This window comes from Hippoglossus hippoglossus, chromosome 22 (assembly GCF_009819705.1).
Source record: "Hippoglossus hippoglossus isolate fHipHip1 chromosome 22, fHipHip1.pri, whole genome shotgun sequence".
NCBI lineage: Eukaryota > Metazoa > Chordata > Actinopteri > Pleuronectiformes > Pleuronectidae > Hippoglossus > Hippoglossus hippoglossus.
Genome location: NC_047172.1, coordinates 24,722,586 through 24,740,042, shown reverse-complemented (window position 1 = coordinate 24,740,042; position 17,457 = coordinate 24,722,586). Strand labels below are relative to the sequence as shown.

General features: G+C 39.3%; 1 protein-coding gene across 2 annotated transcripts in view; it reads left to right on the top strand.

Annotated features, from left to right (window-relative positions):
- adck1 (aarF domain containing kinase 1) overlaps positions 1-17,457 on the top strand; it is a 75,777-nt gene that overhangs the window by 18,005 nt on the left and 40,315 nt on the right. The window contains exons 3-4 of one of the 2 annotated variants that reach the window (XM_034575863.1): positions 7,976-8,006; positions 16,813-17,016. In XM_034575863.1, the coding sequence (XP_034431754.1) occupies positions 7,976-8,006; positions 16,813-17,016 (235 nt within the window). The remainder of the gene's footprint in view (positions 1-7,975; positions 8,007-16,812; positions 17,017-17,457) is intronic. The other variant, XM_034575862.1, reaches the window with a different exon arrangement.

Genomic DNA, 17,457 nt, shown 5'->3' with positions numbered 1-17,457 from the left:
GAGGACCAGTACCAGCCAGCGAGCTGCTATTTTTCAGCATCTCTTCAACCGGAGCCTTCATCAGGAGAAGATACCGGGCTGTGTAAAACGTTCTGCCTGGTTCCGGTCCCCAAGAAGATGACTCCATCTGGCCTCGACCATCGACCTGTTGCCATCACATCTCATTTGATGAAGGTACTGTAGAGGATGGTCCTGGCCCACCTCAGACCACAGGTGAAATCATCGCTGGATCCTCTAGAGTTCGCCTAACAGCCTTATCCGGGAGTGGATGATGCAATTATCTACCTGCTGCAGCGAGCCCACTCACATCTGGATCAAACTAGTCGCACTGTGAGAATCACATTCTTTGATTTTTCCAGTGCGTTCAATACCATCGACCAAGTGCTTATAAGGGAGAAACTGCAAGCAGTTGGGGTAGACACATCCACCATCTCCTGGATTAGTGACTATCTGACAGGCACACCTCAGTTTGTCCGTCTGGGCAGTGTTCTGTCTGAAATGTTTGTGAGTGCTTCAGGAGCTCCACAGGGGACTGTACTCTTCCTCTTCACATTGTACACCTCTTTCAGTACAACTCCGAGTCAAGCCACTTGCAGAAGTTCTCTGATGACTCTGCAGTGGTTGGATGTACTGTATAAGTGATGGGAGGGAGGATGAGTACAGAGTGGGCTGGTAGAGATCATCTGCTTCTGAATGTGGCCAAGACCAGAGAGATGGTGATCAACTTCAGGAGGAAGAGGACGTTTTCACAGCCACTGCGTATTCTGAGAGAGGATGTTGACTGAATTGGAAGACCAACACTGACACGGTGTATAAGAAAGGGATGAGCAGACTCTATTTCCTGAGGAAGTTGAGATCTTTCAAAGTGTGCAGCAAGATGTTGGAAATCTCTCCTGCAATAACTTTTATGATAATAGTATTTTACTATTATTAATATTTTTGAGCACATCTTATATTCAGAATTTATTTTAGTCATACACATTTGCAAACAACTACTGCAATTTTGCACGCTTGTCTCTAATTTATAGTTTGTCATCGTAACTAGTCTCTTGTTCTTCGCTCTATGTGCAATGCCCTTGACATGCTTCTGTAACACAAATTCCCAATTTGGGATCAATAAAGTACATCTATCTATCTATCTATCTATCTATCTGTAATGACTCAATACAGGTACAGACCAGAGGTTGAATACCTGAAACCTCCCATTAGTCATTTAGAACAGAAGAAGCCTCTTGGATGAGAAGCAAAACACAAGCAAGTCCAATTGCCTACGTACACTTGTACAACTTCTGAAGATACCATGACCTGGATGACTGAGAATCTTCACAGACATATTGTTAATCTGTATGAATACTTTTTCAGGTGTCCCACTTGTGGTCCTTTCTTGAAACAAATCAGTTTCAGTGTTCTAGTTTGGGGGCCTCAGAATAATCTTTGCCTTATGCAGAGTGTGACCTTCAGCATTTACTGTCGTTTGCAGCCGAGTGTAAAGCTTTGGGAAACAGTCCGCATATCCAAGTGGTTCACTGTTGTAAAATGGTCCAGCTTCCTTGGGAGTGAGTTGCAGCCCCAAGTGAAAGGAGTTCAAGTGTCTTGCAGTCTTTTTCATTGGTGAGGGTAAAATGGAGCGTGATATGGAGAGGTAGATAGTGTCCGCAATAATGCAGGGGTTATACTGGTTCGTTGTGGTGTAGAGGAAGTCTAGCATGAAGAACCCTTAAAGCACTTGAAGCACCCTTAATTTGTCAGTTCATCTATGTTTCAACATTCACCTATCATGAGCACTGTCTAGTGAACAAAATAATTAGAAAGTTGACGGAATTAGTTACCTCTGTAGGAGCAGACATCTAAAAAGAGCTTGTTGCTTCTTCGTACCTAAAAGAAGGTTTAAAAATATCGGACTCCTAGACACACCCTTTAGAGGTTTTCTGGGTATTCCAACTGGGAGGAGATCCTGGGTTCCAAACTTTGGAGAGGTTTTATGTCTCATCTGGCTGATGGACCTCTTTAGGATGAGCTAAAAGATGTCTCTGGACTACCCTACTTTTCATGCTGCCACCATGTACCTGCCCTAGATAAGTGGTCTTCAGATCCATTTGGTTCCTAGTAACTGAGATCTGAACTATCATCTGAGTTTGAACGGATCCAAATTATATTCGAAGTTTGATTCAGTAAGGTCTTTATATACTCTATAGTCTCAATATTTGATGGTTAAATGATGTGGCATCATGCTGCTGTCAGTGTTTGTTTTCTAACTCTATTGGGTCTCTTGGGGTCCACCAGAGTCAGGTTCCTGGCATCTAAGTTTTTTTCAAACTATATTTGACCATCCTTGGTCTTAATTTTACATTTTATTTTGGAAAAATAACTGGAATCCCATACTATATAGTTCTTCTCCTGGTCCTTATACTAGTTTGATTTGATTTGTAATAATTGCACAGGTTGTCTATGAGCCTAATCCTGTATCAATCTGCCATGTCTGTAATATTTCCATATACAGTATATCTCTTGAGCCCTGCAACTTCCACTGACTTAGACTTTAGACACTATGGATAGCTGTTACAATTTGGGATTGATCATGTGTCAAGTACTAGAGAGGCTCTTGTTCTTTTGGGTTAATTCCTTGAGCTCACTCATAACAACTTTGCAAAGAGATGCAATAACTTTGAGTGGAAATGTTAATTTGATCTACTCTGCATTGACATCCACAGTGCCCCAGGACAAAGGATCATGATGATGAGTATAATATTTAAGCATCAACGGTTCATTTATTTTCTCCAAGACTTTGAGTTGAGGGTGTATTACCAGATCAATAAAAGCTAATTTTAATATTTATTCACTAAAACTATAAATCATTTCCACAGCCTGCTCCATTATTAAAGATAATTGCATTAAAAGTACAGTCTGAAGCTGGATTTTTATTTTTGTAGAATTACGGTGCAGCATGATGCATGTAGCCAGAGTTAACACCCACTTCCTCATTGGGGCTACAGCAGCTAAAAAACAGAGACCTCGGGATGTATTGTGAGTGTTTCTCCTTAAATGTGTCCACGCCTGGAGGCTGCAGTGTTTGTTGCAACCTATGAACTAAAGTAGTGCACACCATATTGACTGATGATTCTCAGAGCACAACCTCAAGCAAGTATTTTCTTTTCTAATAGTAACAGTTGGGGTATGTAATGTACAACGTTGGCATTTGGGCCTTTAGGGTGGGGTAACAGTGTTCGCCCTCTCAGGAGAAAGATGGTTCTCAGTACATAAAATGGCAAATTGTCAGATTCAGTACAACTGGTTTTTTTTTTTCTTGTTGCCAGCATTACAGGAAAGATTGGGGTAACTGATCAGTCTTCATATTATTCATTTTCAGTTCTAACTTAAATATTGCCTATAGTGGCAATATTGCAAAACTTGAATGGGATGGTTTCTTATTCAGATTCATTTTAATCATGTTACAACTATGTGGTGTCTTCGTAATTGTAAAAGTGCTTATTTTTCATCTGTAATGAGCATCAATTTGCACTAAGGCAACCATTCTTCTGAATCTGATGTAGGACTGGAATGCACTAAATCTTTCCACCAGCAGATGTCAGCACTGACTGCATCCCTCAGTTTATCACTACTGCTGTCTTCCCTTAGGAGAAAAGGGACAATGTTCCGCTCAGATAATTGCCAAATGCCACTCGTCAACTTCTGGCTCTTCTGAGGGACACACTATGAAAATACTAGGGTGGAGCTAGAGAATTGTTGACCTTGATGAGCTCATGGCAGCAGCTTATCAGCAAAACGAGTCTGAGGTGGTAAAATCCTGAAGGGGTATGAAGAAGGGGGAACGTTTAACATTTGCTTCCCAGCTGTCTGCTGTAGTCAGATCACTGCTGACAAGCTGATCTCCAGCCCCAGCAGCAGCAACAGCAGCACAAATACTCACTGGTGTTGTCTCTGTGCCACCCAGGGCAAAGGAGTCAAACAGCAGCTGGTACAGCACCTCAGAGCATGAGGTTTAAATGCTGTATGTTTTTCAAGCAGTGTACACTCAAACATGATTTGTCATTAATAAAAAAAATAGCGAACATCTAGCATTTTTCATCTTGTAAACACAATTTTACTATTTTTCAACATGTTTTGCACAGATTTGGGCAAACAGTGCCAATAGCACATGCTTGAGTTGGTCTGTAGCCTGTGTTTACATTAGAAATAACTTCTGAAATGTAATGTAAGACAAAATGTCTTTGCTATAAATAGCGAACAAATGTTGCATGTCTTAAAAAAATACTTTTTGGAATTTTCTTTGACCAAAAGCAAGACTGTTCAAAATCTCAATAGTCAACAATCTGATAAGGTTAGAAGTATTATTGATAGAGCTTATGTAGACCAAACTAGTGGAGTAAAGATTCTGAAACAGAGACCAAAACCTTTATACAAACATTCACAATATTGCATCTGGTCCTGACACAGGATGATGGGACAGCAATACTGCAACCCAAAAATCCCCCAAAAAGTTGGTTCAAGTTGTATATTTTGTAAATATTATTAATCACGCCTATTCTGTTGTCTTCCATCTACATTTGTCACAAGACTATTTTGGTCCAGTTATGATGGAGTGATGATGCCTGCAGTAAATGTTTAATTAGGTCAAGATAGAAAACAACCCTATGATTGCAGACCCCTCGAGCAATGTGGGAACATTTTGGTCACCATCCCCGAAAAAAACAACAACTCAGAAATCAAGTTCTAATCCAATCATTGTTTAATTGCAGAGGTATTCTAAAGGCCTTCCAGATCACCCAAATCAACTCTGCTGGGGCTGGGCCAAAATATCATGCTGAAAGAGTTTATATGCAGATAATGATCCAGATCGTTCCTAGTTACTGATACCTTTTCTCGGCCATAGTTGTACCATTACAAATTTAGGGATACTTTTCTACAATGCAAAAAAGAACTGACAGGCTGCTGAACTGAAAGCTCAGATAAGAGCAGTTGGAAGCCAGGTACACTGTGGTCATCCAGACTTTGTTTTTTAATGCAGCAGAATTAATTATACATAGTATTCTCATTTGCATTTTCACTGTTTTTGTTGTCACGTTTCTTAACAAGGAAGAAACAGAATAATTGATCATTAATTATGGATTTCATAAAAAAGTGTCATCCCCTTGTGTTAGTGAACAGCCATTCAACATCTGTTGTGTTCCTCTCTTTGCTCCACTATTGTGCCAATATAGTTAAACATGTGGTGTTATCATTGGAGTGGATCTGCAATATGTACTAGATATCTAGATTTAATGTGTCTGTGCGTTTTATGCAAGCACCTTTAGCTACATTATCATGTTGTGCACTTTATTAAAATCTCCCAAATCTCCTACTATCAGCTTGGAACTATCTACATCACCATAGTTTCTGACTGTGTTACTAGTATTTCCATCCTCTAGTGTTATTGTGGTGAACTGGGTAATAGCTTTTCTTGCCTTAGTGGGGTAGTGTGTGTTCCTCTGTTTGTACCGATACACCGCACTGGTCTGGGTGCGATGCTCGTGGTGTGGGTTGATGAATATTTACCCTACTCCTTTCAACTTTGACTGCTACAGAAAATTGGCCGTCAAATTCTTCCCTTTAGCCTCAGATCAGACACACAAACTGACAGTCACAATAATATTACACTGATGAAAATATACTCTAAGTTGTTAGTTCATTTAATCAATGCAGTCTAATACAAGACCCATGCAATAAAGGCTCTCTTCTTGAAGGTTGTAATGATTCGTTTTTTAGAAGTGGACTCAACTCTATGATCATTCTGGAGGCTACAGTTTGTGGTGCTGCAGAACTGTTGTGTAGTGTAATAGTATAACAGCAATACAACATGTATTCTGTCCTTAATGTGACAGCTACTGGTCAGTGTATCATTTTGTTTTCACTTCTAGTTACTGATGCAGGTGACTGACATCCTACATTTGAACCCACAACTTGTTTAATCTGCACTAAACTGCTCAGAGAGAACAACTATATGTTAGTTTTCGTGTAATAAGACAAACTGAGCACACTGTAAAATATACTTATCCCAGCTTGTTTTACTCAGTGAAACCACACAAATCATTTGTCATAAAGTCATCTATTCATTTCAGCCTATTAATCATTTTAGCTTTGTCAGCAACTGTGTCCTCTCCAAAACAGGTACTGAATGTTACAGCTGTAGCATGTGAGCAAACTTTCTTACATGCTCAGTTAGATCAGTCTGCAGACATGATCCTCCTCAGGAATTCAACAACAGCTGCATCAGGGGTGGGATATGATACATTTCCTCTAAATTTGTAAAACTTGTACCAAAATAAAACACTGATGTTCAGAAAAGGAATTGGGCTGATTGCGAGGCTCATATGTTTTTAGTCTCAATGCAATGAAAATGAAAATGAAATAAACTTTGTGTTGAATATAGAGAGACCACATTTTTGGGGGATAGGGGATTAAAAGGTTTTCATATAATTATTCCAAATTCATGACAAAGTAGACCTCAGGGTGGCTTTTTCAATTTCAAAGTTTAGTGAAATTATCAGATTTACATTTGTTAAGGCTTTTCGTAGTGAAAACTAGGCCAAATTATCTGCTGTCAGAGGACACATTTTTTTGGAAGCATCACAACCTCAGCAGGTTCCAGTACAATATCCATGGATTAATTGTTGCTGTGCTCAAAGAGCTAAATTAGTTAGTTTTTTTAACTTGAAATATATATTATTAAGCCATTTTTACCAAACAGTAAACCATTCCCACTATTACCAAATGTTGGTTGCTTCTACTTCAAATGTGAGGGTTTGCTCTGCTCTGTTTCATACTTTTGCACTACACCTTCTTCCACAGCTGTAAATGTAGATGGAAGTGTAGTGTCTGAAAGAATTCTAGACACATATGCAAAAACATTAGAACAACAAAAGTCCTCCATCGGCCATACTAAATTGAATCAGTTTCTTCAAAATCAAATGACTGTCAGAAAGTGTCCACTGTGATGGAGCTGCAGCAGGTGTATATCCGTAGTGTAAAAAAGTGAGACAAGCATCTCACACTGTTTGAAAGAATCACAAGTTTCTGCAACATGGCACAATTACGCAAGAAAAGGTGCAAACACTCATGACAGTGACCACAGCCATTGGTGCAAACCAGGTGCAGCTAAACACATCATGGATGAGACAACTTGAATCTGCAATTTGTCTGAGCAAGTAAATAGTTAAAGCTTATTTAAAACCAAATACCCTAAGTACTATATCTATCAGTCGGCCATTTGCAAACACGTGTTAGCTTTTGATATATTTTGCATAGTTTTTTTTAAGTTTCAAAATGCGATGGGGATGTAGTACACCCACCTTAAAATGCTGTTTCTCCTGCTGAAACACATTCATAACTCACTGTAGTTTGGCCTTTGCTTGTACGCCATTTTCGGCTTTTGTGCGCATGTGCACTTTTAGTATGAATCCTACGCACTGTTTTATAAATGAGGCCCCTGGACTTTAATTTTGATCTGCAGCAAATTTCACACACTCATAAATATCAGTTTCTCTCTAAATATGACAGACTTTTTTCATCATGATTCATGAATTATTGTCTGAGAAATCCTGGATGTGTTCTTCCCTGGGTCATGCCCCACTCTTTTACAAAATTTCGTCGTCTAATGACAAAACATAAAGATAAGTCATAATAAGCAACTGGCACGGACGACGTGGGCATTTTGTAGAGGAGGACAGTCTCGCTGATCCTCACTGAGTCACAGTATCCACCTGGTCGTGGCAGAGAACGTTTCTGTTCACGTGGCACTAAGACACAATTACTGAAGCATGATAATAAAATGCAGAGAATGAAATGAACTGAGGCTTGCAGTGAAACATCACCACCCAACACCACCACCTCTCACTCTCTCGTCCGTTCTTCATTTCTTTCACTTATTACCACATTTGAGACTGAGTCCCACATCCTTGCTATGCTTTTCACATCATAGTGAGAGAAAACAGCAGCTTCTCAGAAGCACAGTAAGGGCCTGCGCCTACTGCCGGCTGTAAGCGATAACGAATAGCTGGTATTTTCCCCACCTTGTTGTATTGCTGTTGGCCTTTGTTAAAATAAATGACATATTTAAAACACGGCACGGCAGAACTATGAGATACATTCAGTATCATTTTATTAAACGCTGAAGGATTTTTTTTGTGAATGCCTTTGCTAACACCTCAAGCTTCGTTGCTTTAATACTTGTAGACGAGGCCTCTTGACAACACAGGCTTAAATCTGCTCACAAACATGCACATCCACATATAGCCCCCCCCCCCCCGTGACAGGCGGCAAGATGAGCCTCAGTGAGCTGAGTAACGAGCTAATCATGAGCAGCCCAATAATAAATAGTCCTTGTTCATAGTCCACTAATCCCAGTCATTTAGCAGTGGTGTGGCAGCAGAATCAATTACTGCAGCTGGGCTCCCAGTATAGGGCCCTGCTCTCTGCTCTGCTGTCCAGCTGCACACAACACACTCCCACCTTTGACCCGCTACACAATGAGACACAATTATAAAGCTACTGTTGTATATTGCTTAGCATTCATAATATCAATTATCTAAAGAAATATGCATTTTCCACAAGACAAGGACGCCATACATTATGACTATATAATGATACTAGACAGAAGAGGATACATAATTAAAGCATATACAAAAAAGCACTAAAGATTTATAAGACAAACTTAAGGTGATAACGCTCGCTGAATTCCTTTCCTACATATTGCACACAGGGGTGGTGTTGATCTTCTCTCCCAGTGCATATTGTATTAAGTGTTGGATTGTTCCTTTAATAAAAGGAAAGTGCCTGAAAACATTAACAAATATTGGAGCCCCAGATCAGTTTAAGTCTGGCACATTGTTCACATTTAACCCAAATATAATGGAGGCCAACCTACAGTATTTATAAACCTCTCACCAATAACAGCTTCCACTCTTCTGGGAAGGCTTTCTGCAAGATTTTGGGGAATGTTAGTGGGAATTTTTGCCCATTCATCCAGAAGATTATTTGTGAGGTCAGACACTGATGTTGGACATGAGGACATAGCTCGCAATCTCCGTTCTAGTTCCTCCCAAATGTGTTTGATGGGGTTGAGATCAGGGCTCTGTGCGGGCCACTCAGGTTCTTCCACAGCAAACTCACCCAACCATGCTTTTATGGACCTTGCTTTGTGCACTGAGTACAGGCATGCTGGAACAGAAAAGGGCCTTCCCCAATCTGTTCCCACAAAGTTGGAAGCATCGAATTGTTCAAAATGTCTTTGTAAGCTGAAGCATTAAAATCTCCCGTCACTGGAACTAAGGGGCCCAGTCCAACCAATGGCAATGTAACTGAATGAAACCCCTGAATTTTATGATTAAGAGGTGTGTCCCAATACTTTTGTCCATATAGCTTAAGTCAGAATATCACAGCCTACACAGATGTTGATTTCTTTTACTCCCTCTCTTGTAAGTCCCCTGACCCAATGAACCTATTTAAATACATATTGAATTTAATAAAAGTGGTCCTAACCCCCCCACCCCTCCTCAAAAACGTGTCACAGCATGCTTATGTAAAGTGCTTTATAGACAAAGGTGTAAAACAAAAACATAATGACAATAACAATAATTATATTATATTCATTTTATAGACACACATAAGTCAGTCACAATTGGACTTATCTATTGATCACACAGACATATTTACAATACTGCAATAGCATAAAAACAATTCACCATAATTTATTTGTCTGGAAAAAAGTATTTTATTAGCAGTTTGGTTGAGTTCATTGAACCTGTCTGCCTGCCTCTCTGTCTGTCTTTCTGTCTACAGTGAGAATCAGTGGAATTGATTTCAGAATTGTGTGGACTCTGCTGGCTTTATGTCTCTGCCTCTCCCTGCAACACTTGCACACAATCAGAGAGCACAAAGGGAGAGGAGGAGCGATTCCTAGAAAACAATTTGCCATCTGTGCTTAATGGCATCGGAAGGCTGTCCACCGACCTGCACCGCAGGGAATTGGCCCCAGGGCCAATGCTTTAATTACATACATAAAGACAGAGTGAGTTACAGAGAAACAAAAAACAAGAGCACAAAACTGTTTCAAAGCGGTGAACTTTGAAACAGTTTTTCACTAAACAGTAGCACTTTTTCAAAACTGAGAAGGATATTTACGGATTGAAGCTGTGAACAATGGGCCAAATAGTTTCTTCATTCAGATTTCTGCAGTAGAAGACCTGAAAAATACCCATTTTCAATTGCAGTATATAGTGCTCCAGACTCATCATCTACAGGCTGCACTGTTATGCTTTATCTCATAATATAAACAAGCACTCCAGACATGACTGAAAACATAACTAGAAAAAAAAGCAGTGAATCTGTCCTTGGGTGAATAATGTACGTGTGTATTTGCATACAGACTGAAGAAATTAGATATGATCACAAGTGGTCACATTCTCATGCCAGGTGGGAAGTGACAAACTTAAAGCAGCCCTCTTGTGATCAGATAACCCAAGACGGACCAGGCCCTTTGACTGGGCACTAAACAAAGCATCATGTGGGGCGACCATGCACCAATCCAAGAAATGCAACAGCACAGACTAGAGCACAGACAGTAACACACACGATCACATCAACAAAGCTATCGGTAGGGGGGGGACGAGCTTTACTTTGTGTATTACAGCCTGGACATTTTGACAGCTTGTGTTTTTATTTATTGGGAAATGTGATTATTTCACTGTGACTATCAATCTGATGATGAACCACTGAAGCAAGAAGAGACGACCGTCGCACCCATCTTTTCCCCTCATATCAGCAGAGTATATTTATTAGACTGGTGATGCAAAATCATATAACACTGGGTTTAAATCAAAGCGTCTTAAATCTTAATGACGTTATACAGATAGGAGATACTTGAAATGAGAATGAGAAGTAGAAGTTGAGCCATGCTCAGTCTTTTCTGCCAGGCAACCCTGTACCCAGAGTCCTATGTGTTGGCTCTTCCACAGTGCCACAGTGGCCTCACTGAAGAGAATGACAGGTCTGTGTTTGTTATGGGGGACTGAGCATCTTGTCACACTTTTTATACTCTCTCATTTATCTTTAAATGACTACATCCAATTGTTAAACATTGCATATCAAATGAAAGAACAAAATCTCAAGCAAATATTGTGTATTAATTGCATTTCTATATCTTATTTCAGTACAGCGTTATAGTCATTTAAATAGTCAGTGTGCAAATTATATATTGCCCATCAGTCAGCAAGTTGTTGCACTATGTGGGGTAAGAGGTCACAATGGATTTTGCCCAGTGCTTTGGTGGGTCATTTTTGGAATTCGAATTAAAAATTTAAATCAGCCACCAACTAAAAGGTTTATTAATTCCCAAACTTGAACCGATTCTGGAATGTAGCCTTTAAATCAGTTGCAAATAATAATACTTAACAACTACTAGATTTTGTTCAAGATTTTGTTCCCTCACTTACTTTTTGCAAAATATTTGCCATGTACCTGAATTTCAGCCATAACTGCCACCTTCACTGGTGTGTCAGTGAGAGTAGAAGTTAAAAAAATGTCTTTGTTTGTGTCAAGTTGATTTTCTTGGACCAGCTTTTGGTTGTCGTCAAATTTCCTCAGGAGTTTATTGGCGGGTGGAACTAACATTTCTATGTGAGTTGCTGCTAATGGGCAGGGCTGGGGCCTAGAAAGGCAGAGTTGGTGCTGGGATCATGTGACAACTTACCCCAAAATCATTGAGACAAGTTGCCCCAAACTGCCATGTTTGCTCATGTTAGCTATATCTTAAAATTAGCTTGAAGCAAGACTTTAGCAAAGGTATACCAAGATACTTCATTCTCTCCTTTACCAAGTACAAATTAATATCCGTTAAACATTTTAAGGAGATTATAACAAAAGGTGTCAAGTGAAGTGTTTTTTACTTTTGAATGTGAAAAATGGTAAATCGTTGTCCCCTCAGTGAACTATGGCCAAGTCAGGAGAGTTTAAATGAATCTCATCTGCAGCTGTGAAAAAAGATTTTACCAATTTAAATCAAGTATCGATAATTATGTGGTGATCAGTGTTGATATTGGATGTCGGTGGTCACAAAAAAAACTATAAGAAAAGAACAAATATATTCAATCATAGTGAAACTACAGCAGGTCAGAGGACGTGTAGGGGCATGTGCGTTCACACTGCTAAAGGAATTAGGTCACATGTGGCTAGACCACCTCCGAATGTGGTCTGGCTTGATCAGATCTTTATATGATCTGAATGTGTTCACACCTGTACTTAGAGCTGTCCACTTGTGATCGGGTCACAAAAACCACATGTTAATGCCAGGTGTGCACAGGCCAAGTGTGCCTTGCTTTTCCCAGACCGGATATGACATCAGACCAAGCAGATACACAAATCTAGTATTCTACTTTTAAGTATCGCCCTCCAGAGGTTAATATGTCAACAATGTGACAACTTACCCATGTGACAAGATGCCCGGTCTCCCTAATGTTGATGACCATAAAGGCCTTTGAGAGTGTGTAGTGAATTAGGCTTATTTATAGGGCTAGTTCTTCACTGTTTTTTTTCTAGAATTGTGTAAGTATAGTAAATTAGGCCAGAGATGGATTAAAGAGTTTGATTTGAGATGTTTTTCACCACAGTAAACATGGCCTGCCTTAAAGTAACCATGTTACAGTGTTTAATAAACTGATTCGTTAACTGTCATGGAAGACACCTGGTTTCCATGATCAGGGTAGAGGATTAACAAAACCTAATTTAACAGGTTTCTTCTGAATAAAGGTCATTGTTTTTCATGAGAAAGAACGAGAGTGAAGCAGCTGGATGAAAGGAGAAATTATTACATTTAGTTTTTAATAAGTCCACCTAGTCCTACTAAAACTGAAACTTGCACAAAATGGCCTGTAGAGATCAGAATAAGTAAAGCCTTGTTTTCTGTTGTTTATTATCTGTGTAATCTGATTCCTCTGAAGAACCTTGTTACTTAATACAGTTAAAAGCTCTGATGGGGGTGTTTGCACTGACCCACTGGCTCATAATGTATGAGTCAGCCTTTGATTTCAAAGTAGATATTCGTCAAAATGAGTCAGTGTTCTAATGGTAATCTTACCATTTATAAAGTACGACTCTGTGTCCATCCACAGATTCCAAAAAGTATTTTTGTTTTGTTAATTATGTTATGGTTTCTCTTTGCTGACACCACACCAGAGAACAACTTTTCATTTGTTTTCTCATGGAGGCAGAAGACTGACATTCTTATCTCTCTGTTATTTATTTAGACAATGACCATCATCAAGATAATTTCTGATCCATAATGTAGTCCAGAGGCTACAATGTGACGGAGCAGATTTCTCTGTTATCAGACCATTGAATGGGCATGATCATCATTTTGATAGATAGATAACTGCAAAGTTTAACTACTTACATTCGTATAATAACAGCATTTCAAGGTTTCCTTCTTTCCTTTCCTTCTCCCCTTCCACCTTGCTCTATCCGACTGTCTCCTCTTTCTAGCCAACATTCCCTCGTTCTTCCACCCTCTAGCATCCATTACACACCACCCTCCAAACCATACACACACACACACACACACACAGACACACACACACACACACACACACACACACACACACACACACACACACACACACACACACACACACACACACACACCTCCAGCCTTCTATTTACCGTCCTTGCCAACTGTGTGAAGAGGATGAGTGGAGAGATACCCAGAGGCATTCTGCACTGAGCTCCTGTGTCTCTGTGATGTACCACAAATTAACCCCCGTGTCTAATTCACTAACGGTCCATTTGATTGGATGCCGCGTGTGTGGAGATGGTGGGTGGTGGCCAGCGTCAGCCTATCCCAGAGCAGCAGTCCCTCTCAGGCTGTCAGTGAGCAGCATTGCCATGGTGATGTCATCCTCAAGCTGTGAGCCCACCTCCATTGGACAAAGCATACTGATTACTGAAGGAGAGGGGAGAGAGAGCAGTGATGATGAATCTGATGATTAGGCTACAAGCCGTGGGCAAACTGATGCCAGATTTTCATTCTGATCAGAGCCTCTAATCAGCTCACATACACAGTCTGCCAGAAATAGATCTGACGTGACTTCAGGTGATGTGGCTGTCTGGAGGCAGAGGCTGTGCTTAGTTCAAATCATTGATTTGTTAATTGGACTGAGAAATTATACAACACAGTCAAGACACAATAATTGATGAGTTTATTTTTCTCTTTTGTCAGTGATATATTTTACTGAACAGACACAACTTAATCTGCACGACAGAGGAAATATGCCAAGAAATGCAACATTTCTCTGCAGTTAAAAACAAAATGTTCACCGGGCAGAAAAAGGATCAGACGTATAATTACTGTAACACTGCAAGTTAATGTCCCCACTGCTGTGTAAAAATGTATAATAATAATATAATAATAATAATGATTATTATTTACCCAAGTTTGTAAACTCTTAGACTCGAGTGAGTACATCTTGTAACTGTGCACAGAAAAACGCAGACACAGAGACACATACACATACAAAAGAACACTTGCTAATTTGCAATAAAAATGTTTTGCAGTTGTACATTTAAAACACAGCATTAATAATGTCACCATTATGTTGGTTTTAATCACAATTATGACTGCATTGTGTCAGTGAGGTTTAAAGTTAAGGTTTTCAGTGTGTGTTTTAGTGTTTAATGTGTGTTTTTCCAGTTCAAACAACAAAATATATGAGAAAGATTTTGCATTATATTAATCCCAATAACTTCAAGATTCAAGTTAGAATTATCTCAATTAAGTTGATTCTGACACTTGTTTTAATAAAATCACCAGCATTGTGAGATCAATTTTGAAAACGGTTAATCTCAGAAGTTATTTTTCCCGTATGAGGCCGTTATGAAAACATTTATTATTTTAATTAACCATGCCTCAAAGAGTCAAATTGACTTGATTTAAAATAGTCTTCTTTATTGTTTCGTTGTTAAGTTTGTTATTTTGTTTTTTAGATTTGTTGATGTATAAAGTCTTTTTTATAATGGAAGTTGGGTAGGAGTCCAAGTTTAAATACAAAAATATTTTTTGTATAAATAACTGCCTCAGCAATCATTTAAGTTTCGTGCGAGTCAAAGCATTTGCGTATAGTGCTCCATATGGTTCAACACAGAGGAGGTGGCTTAAATGGGTTTTCCTCGAGAAAAGGCTCATCTGGTAATCTCTGGCGACTTGTTTCTGTCGTTGCATTGTCATCAGTGCCCAGATGACACTCATGTCAAAATGTCCTATGGGAGTTTGTGTGTGTGTTTGTGTGTGTGTAGTGGGGTTACAGAGGTTAAGGGGAGCTAATTTCACGGCTTTTTATTTCCACTGGTCTCAGGAGAGGAGCTCTCTAAGCATTATCACTTCCAGCTGGTTCAAGTAGAGCAGACGGGACAGGACCATCACACACCATCACCTCAGACACAGTCTCATCTGATTATTACCCTCATTTGGTTATGGATATATATTGTATGTAAGTGAGCATTGGGTACAGAGCTACAAAAACACATATGTATGTGTGGCTCTTGTTCCGTATGTCCGATATAAACCAGCTGGGAAGTGAAAATTCTGAAATGCTCTTCTAAGACTATATATATATATATATATATATAAAACACTGCTCAACTGGCTACTTAACAACAGTGACTTAAGTGACGTGCATTTACATTAATGGGAAAACCATCAATAAGCAGGTTGAGAAGTTGTGGTAATTGTGGCGACACATATTTGTGATCATGATGCTTTTGCATATGTAAGGAAAAACAGAAGACCGACTCTTCATCAGATGACTGAGAATGCCAACATAGAGTGTGGCCTTACAACAATGTCCAATTAGAGACAACTTTTCGTCCTTAACTTTCTTAAGTGACATAAAATCATCAGCTCCCAAAGAATTTACATCCTTCCTAATTTACAGTTACCATTTCATGTGCACTGGGGCTGGGTAATTAATTGAATTTCAATTACGATTATTGCTTCCAACGATTATGAAAACAAAGTAATCAGCAGAAAACGATTATTATCCTTCCTTTTATTTTGCAATGATGCTCTCGCGCACGCAGTTCACCTGCCACACACAACACGAGAGGTAACGTGACACGCACAGCCAGGACATCAGGATTAAAGTGACCGGAACGATGCAGGTTCATCATCCAACATCATCGACCAATAACTTAAGTGATCGTCAGTTTTTGTGAAGCGCAAAAGCACTCACACACACTCCTGCAGACAGGAGAGAAGTTCTTCTCTGCTCACTCAGGCAGTGTAGACACTCTTATCTGTTAACATGGGTGACGAAATGATGTATTTTTCGGAGAAGTTCAATAAATACATGATGTTTCCAAAGTCAATGAGTAAACGTGTTAAATAATCATGATTACAATATTGACCAAACAAATCGTGATTATGATAATCGAGTAGCCCAAATGTGACAAATAATCTGTGGTTTGTAACTGAGTAAATTAGCTCATTTATGGTGGATGAGTGTGTGTTTTAGGTTCGGCACATAAAACTATTTGCTTCATGTTCATGTATGATGTTGTCTTTTTCGAATAAGGGAAACAATTGTTTTCATATAAGCCAAACTACTGTGCACATGATATCTCATGTCAGAATGCCATGAACATTGTTTTGTGCACTCATTCTTCCAAGGAAACAATACCTTTTGATTTCAGTGACCCTCAAGCCTTTCCTAACCATCCCTGTGCCATTTTATAAACGGTGTGTTGGTTTTTTCTCTGTTCCATCGCCTGCAGGTTCACCGGCGGTCAGCAGAGCGTCTCCTAGATTTGTGCTGTGCCAATCGTGGCACTTTCATCAAGGTAGGCCAGCACCTTGGTGCTCTGGACTACCTGCTGCCTGAGGAGTACACATCCACACTGAAGGTGCTTCACAGTCGAGCTCCTCAGAGCAGCATGGAGCAGATCCAGCAGGTCATCAGAGAAGACCTCGGTAAGGAGGTAAGTGTCAGTAGACTGGACCTGGATTCTGTTATTATTCAGGAAGGCACAGACCAAATCCAACATAGTTTTTTCTTTATTAATTAAACTGATGATCTATCTAAATTAGGGCTGCACCTATTGACTATTTTCTTATCGATTAATCAAATGATCATTTTTTTGATTAATCGATTCTTCTAACGATCATCTTTTCGATTAATCTAACAATTATTTTTTTGATATATCTCACGATTATTTTTTATTACTCAATTAATATAATAATGAACTTATCAAAACTAAAATTTAAAAAACGTACATCTTCTCTTAAATTCAAAAAAATCTGACAGAAAAAAGTTTGCACTACAAGGCATTATTCCACAACAAAAAATAGCCCAGTCTTAACTGCTAATCTGCCTTTTACGGTCCCATACAAAATCTCTCCAAAATACAATTTGTGCAAGA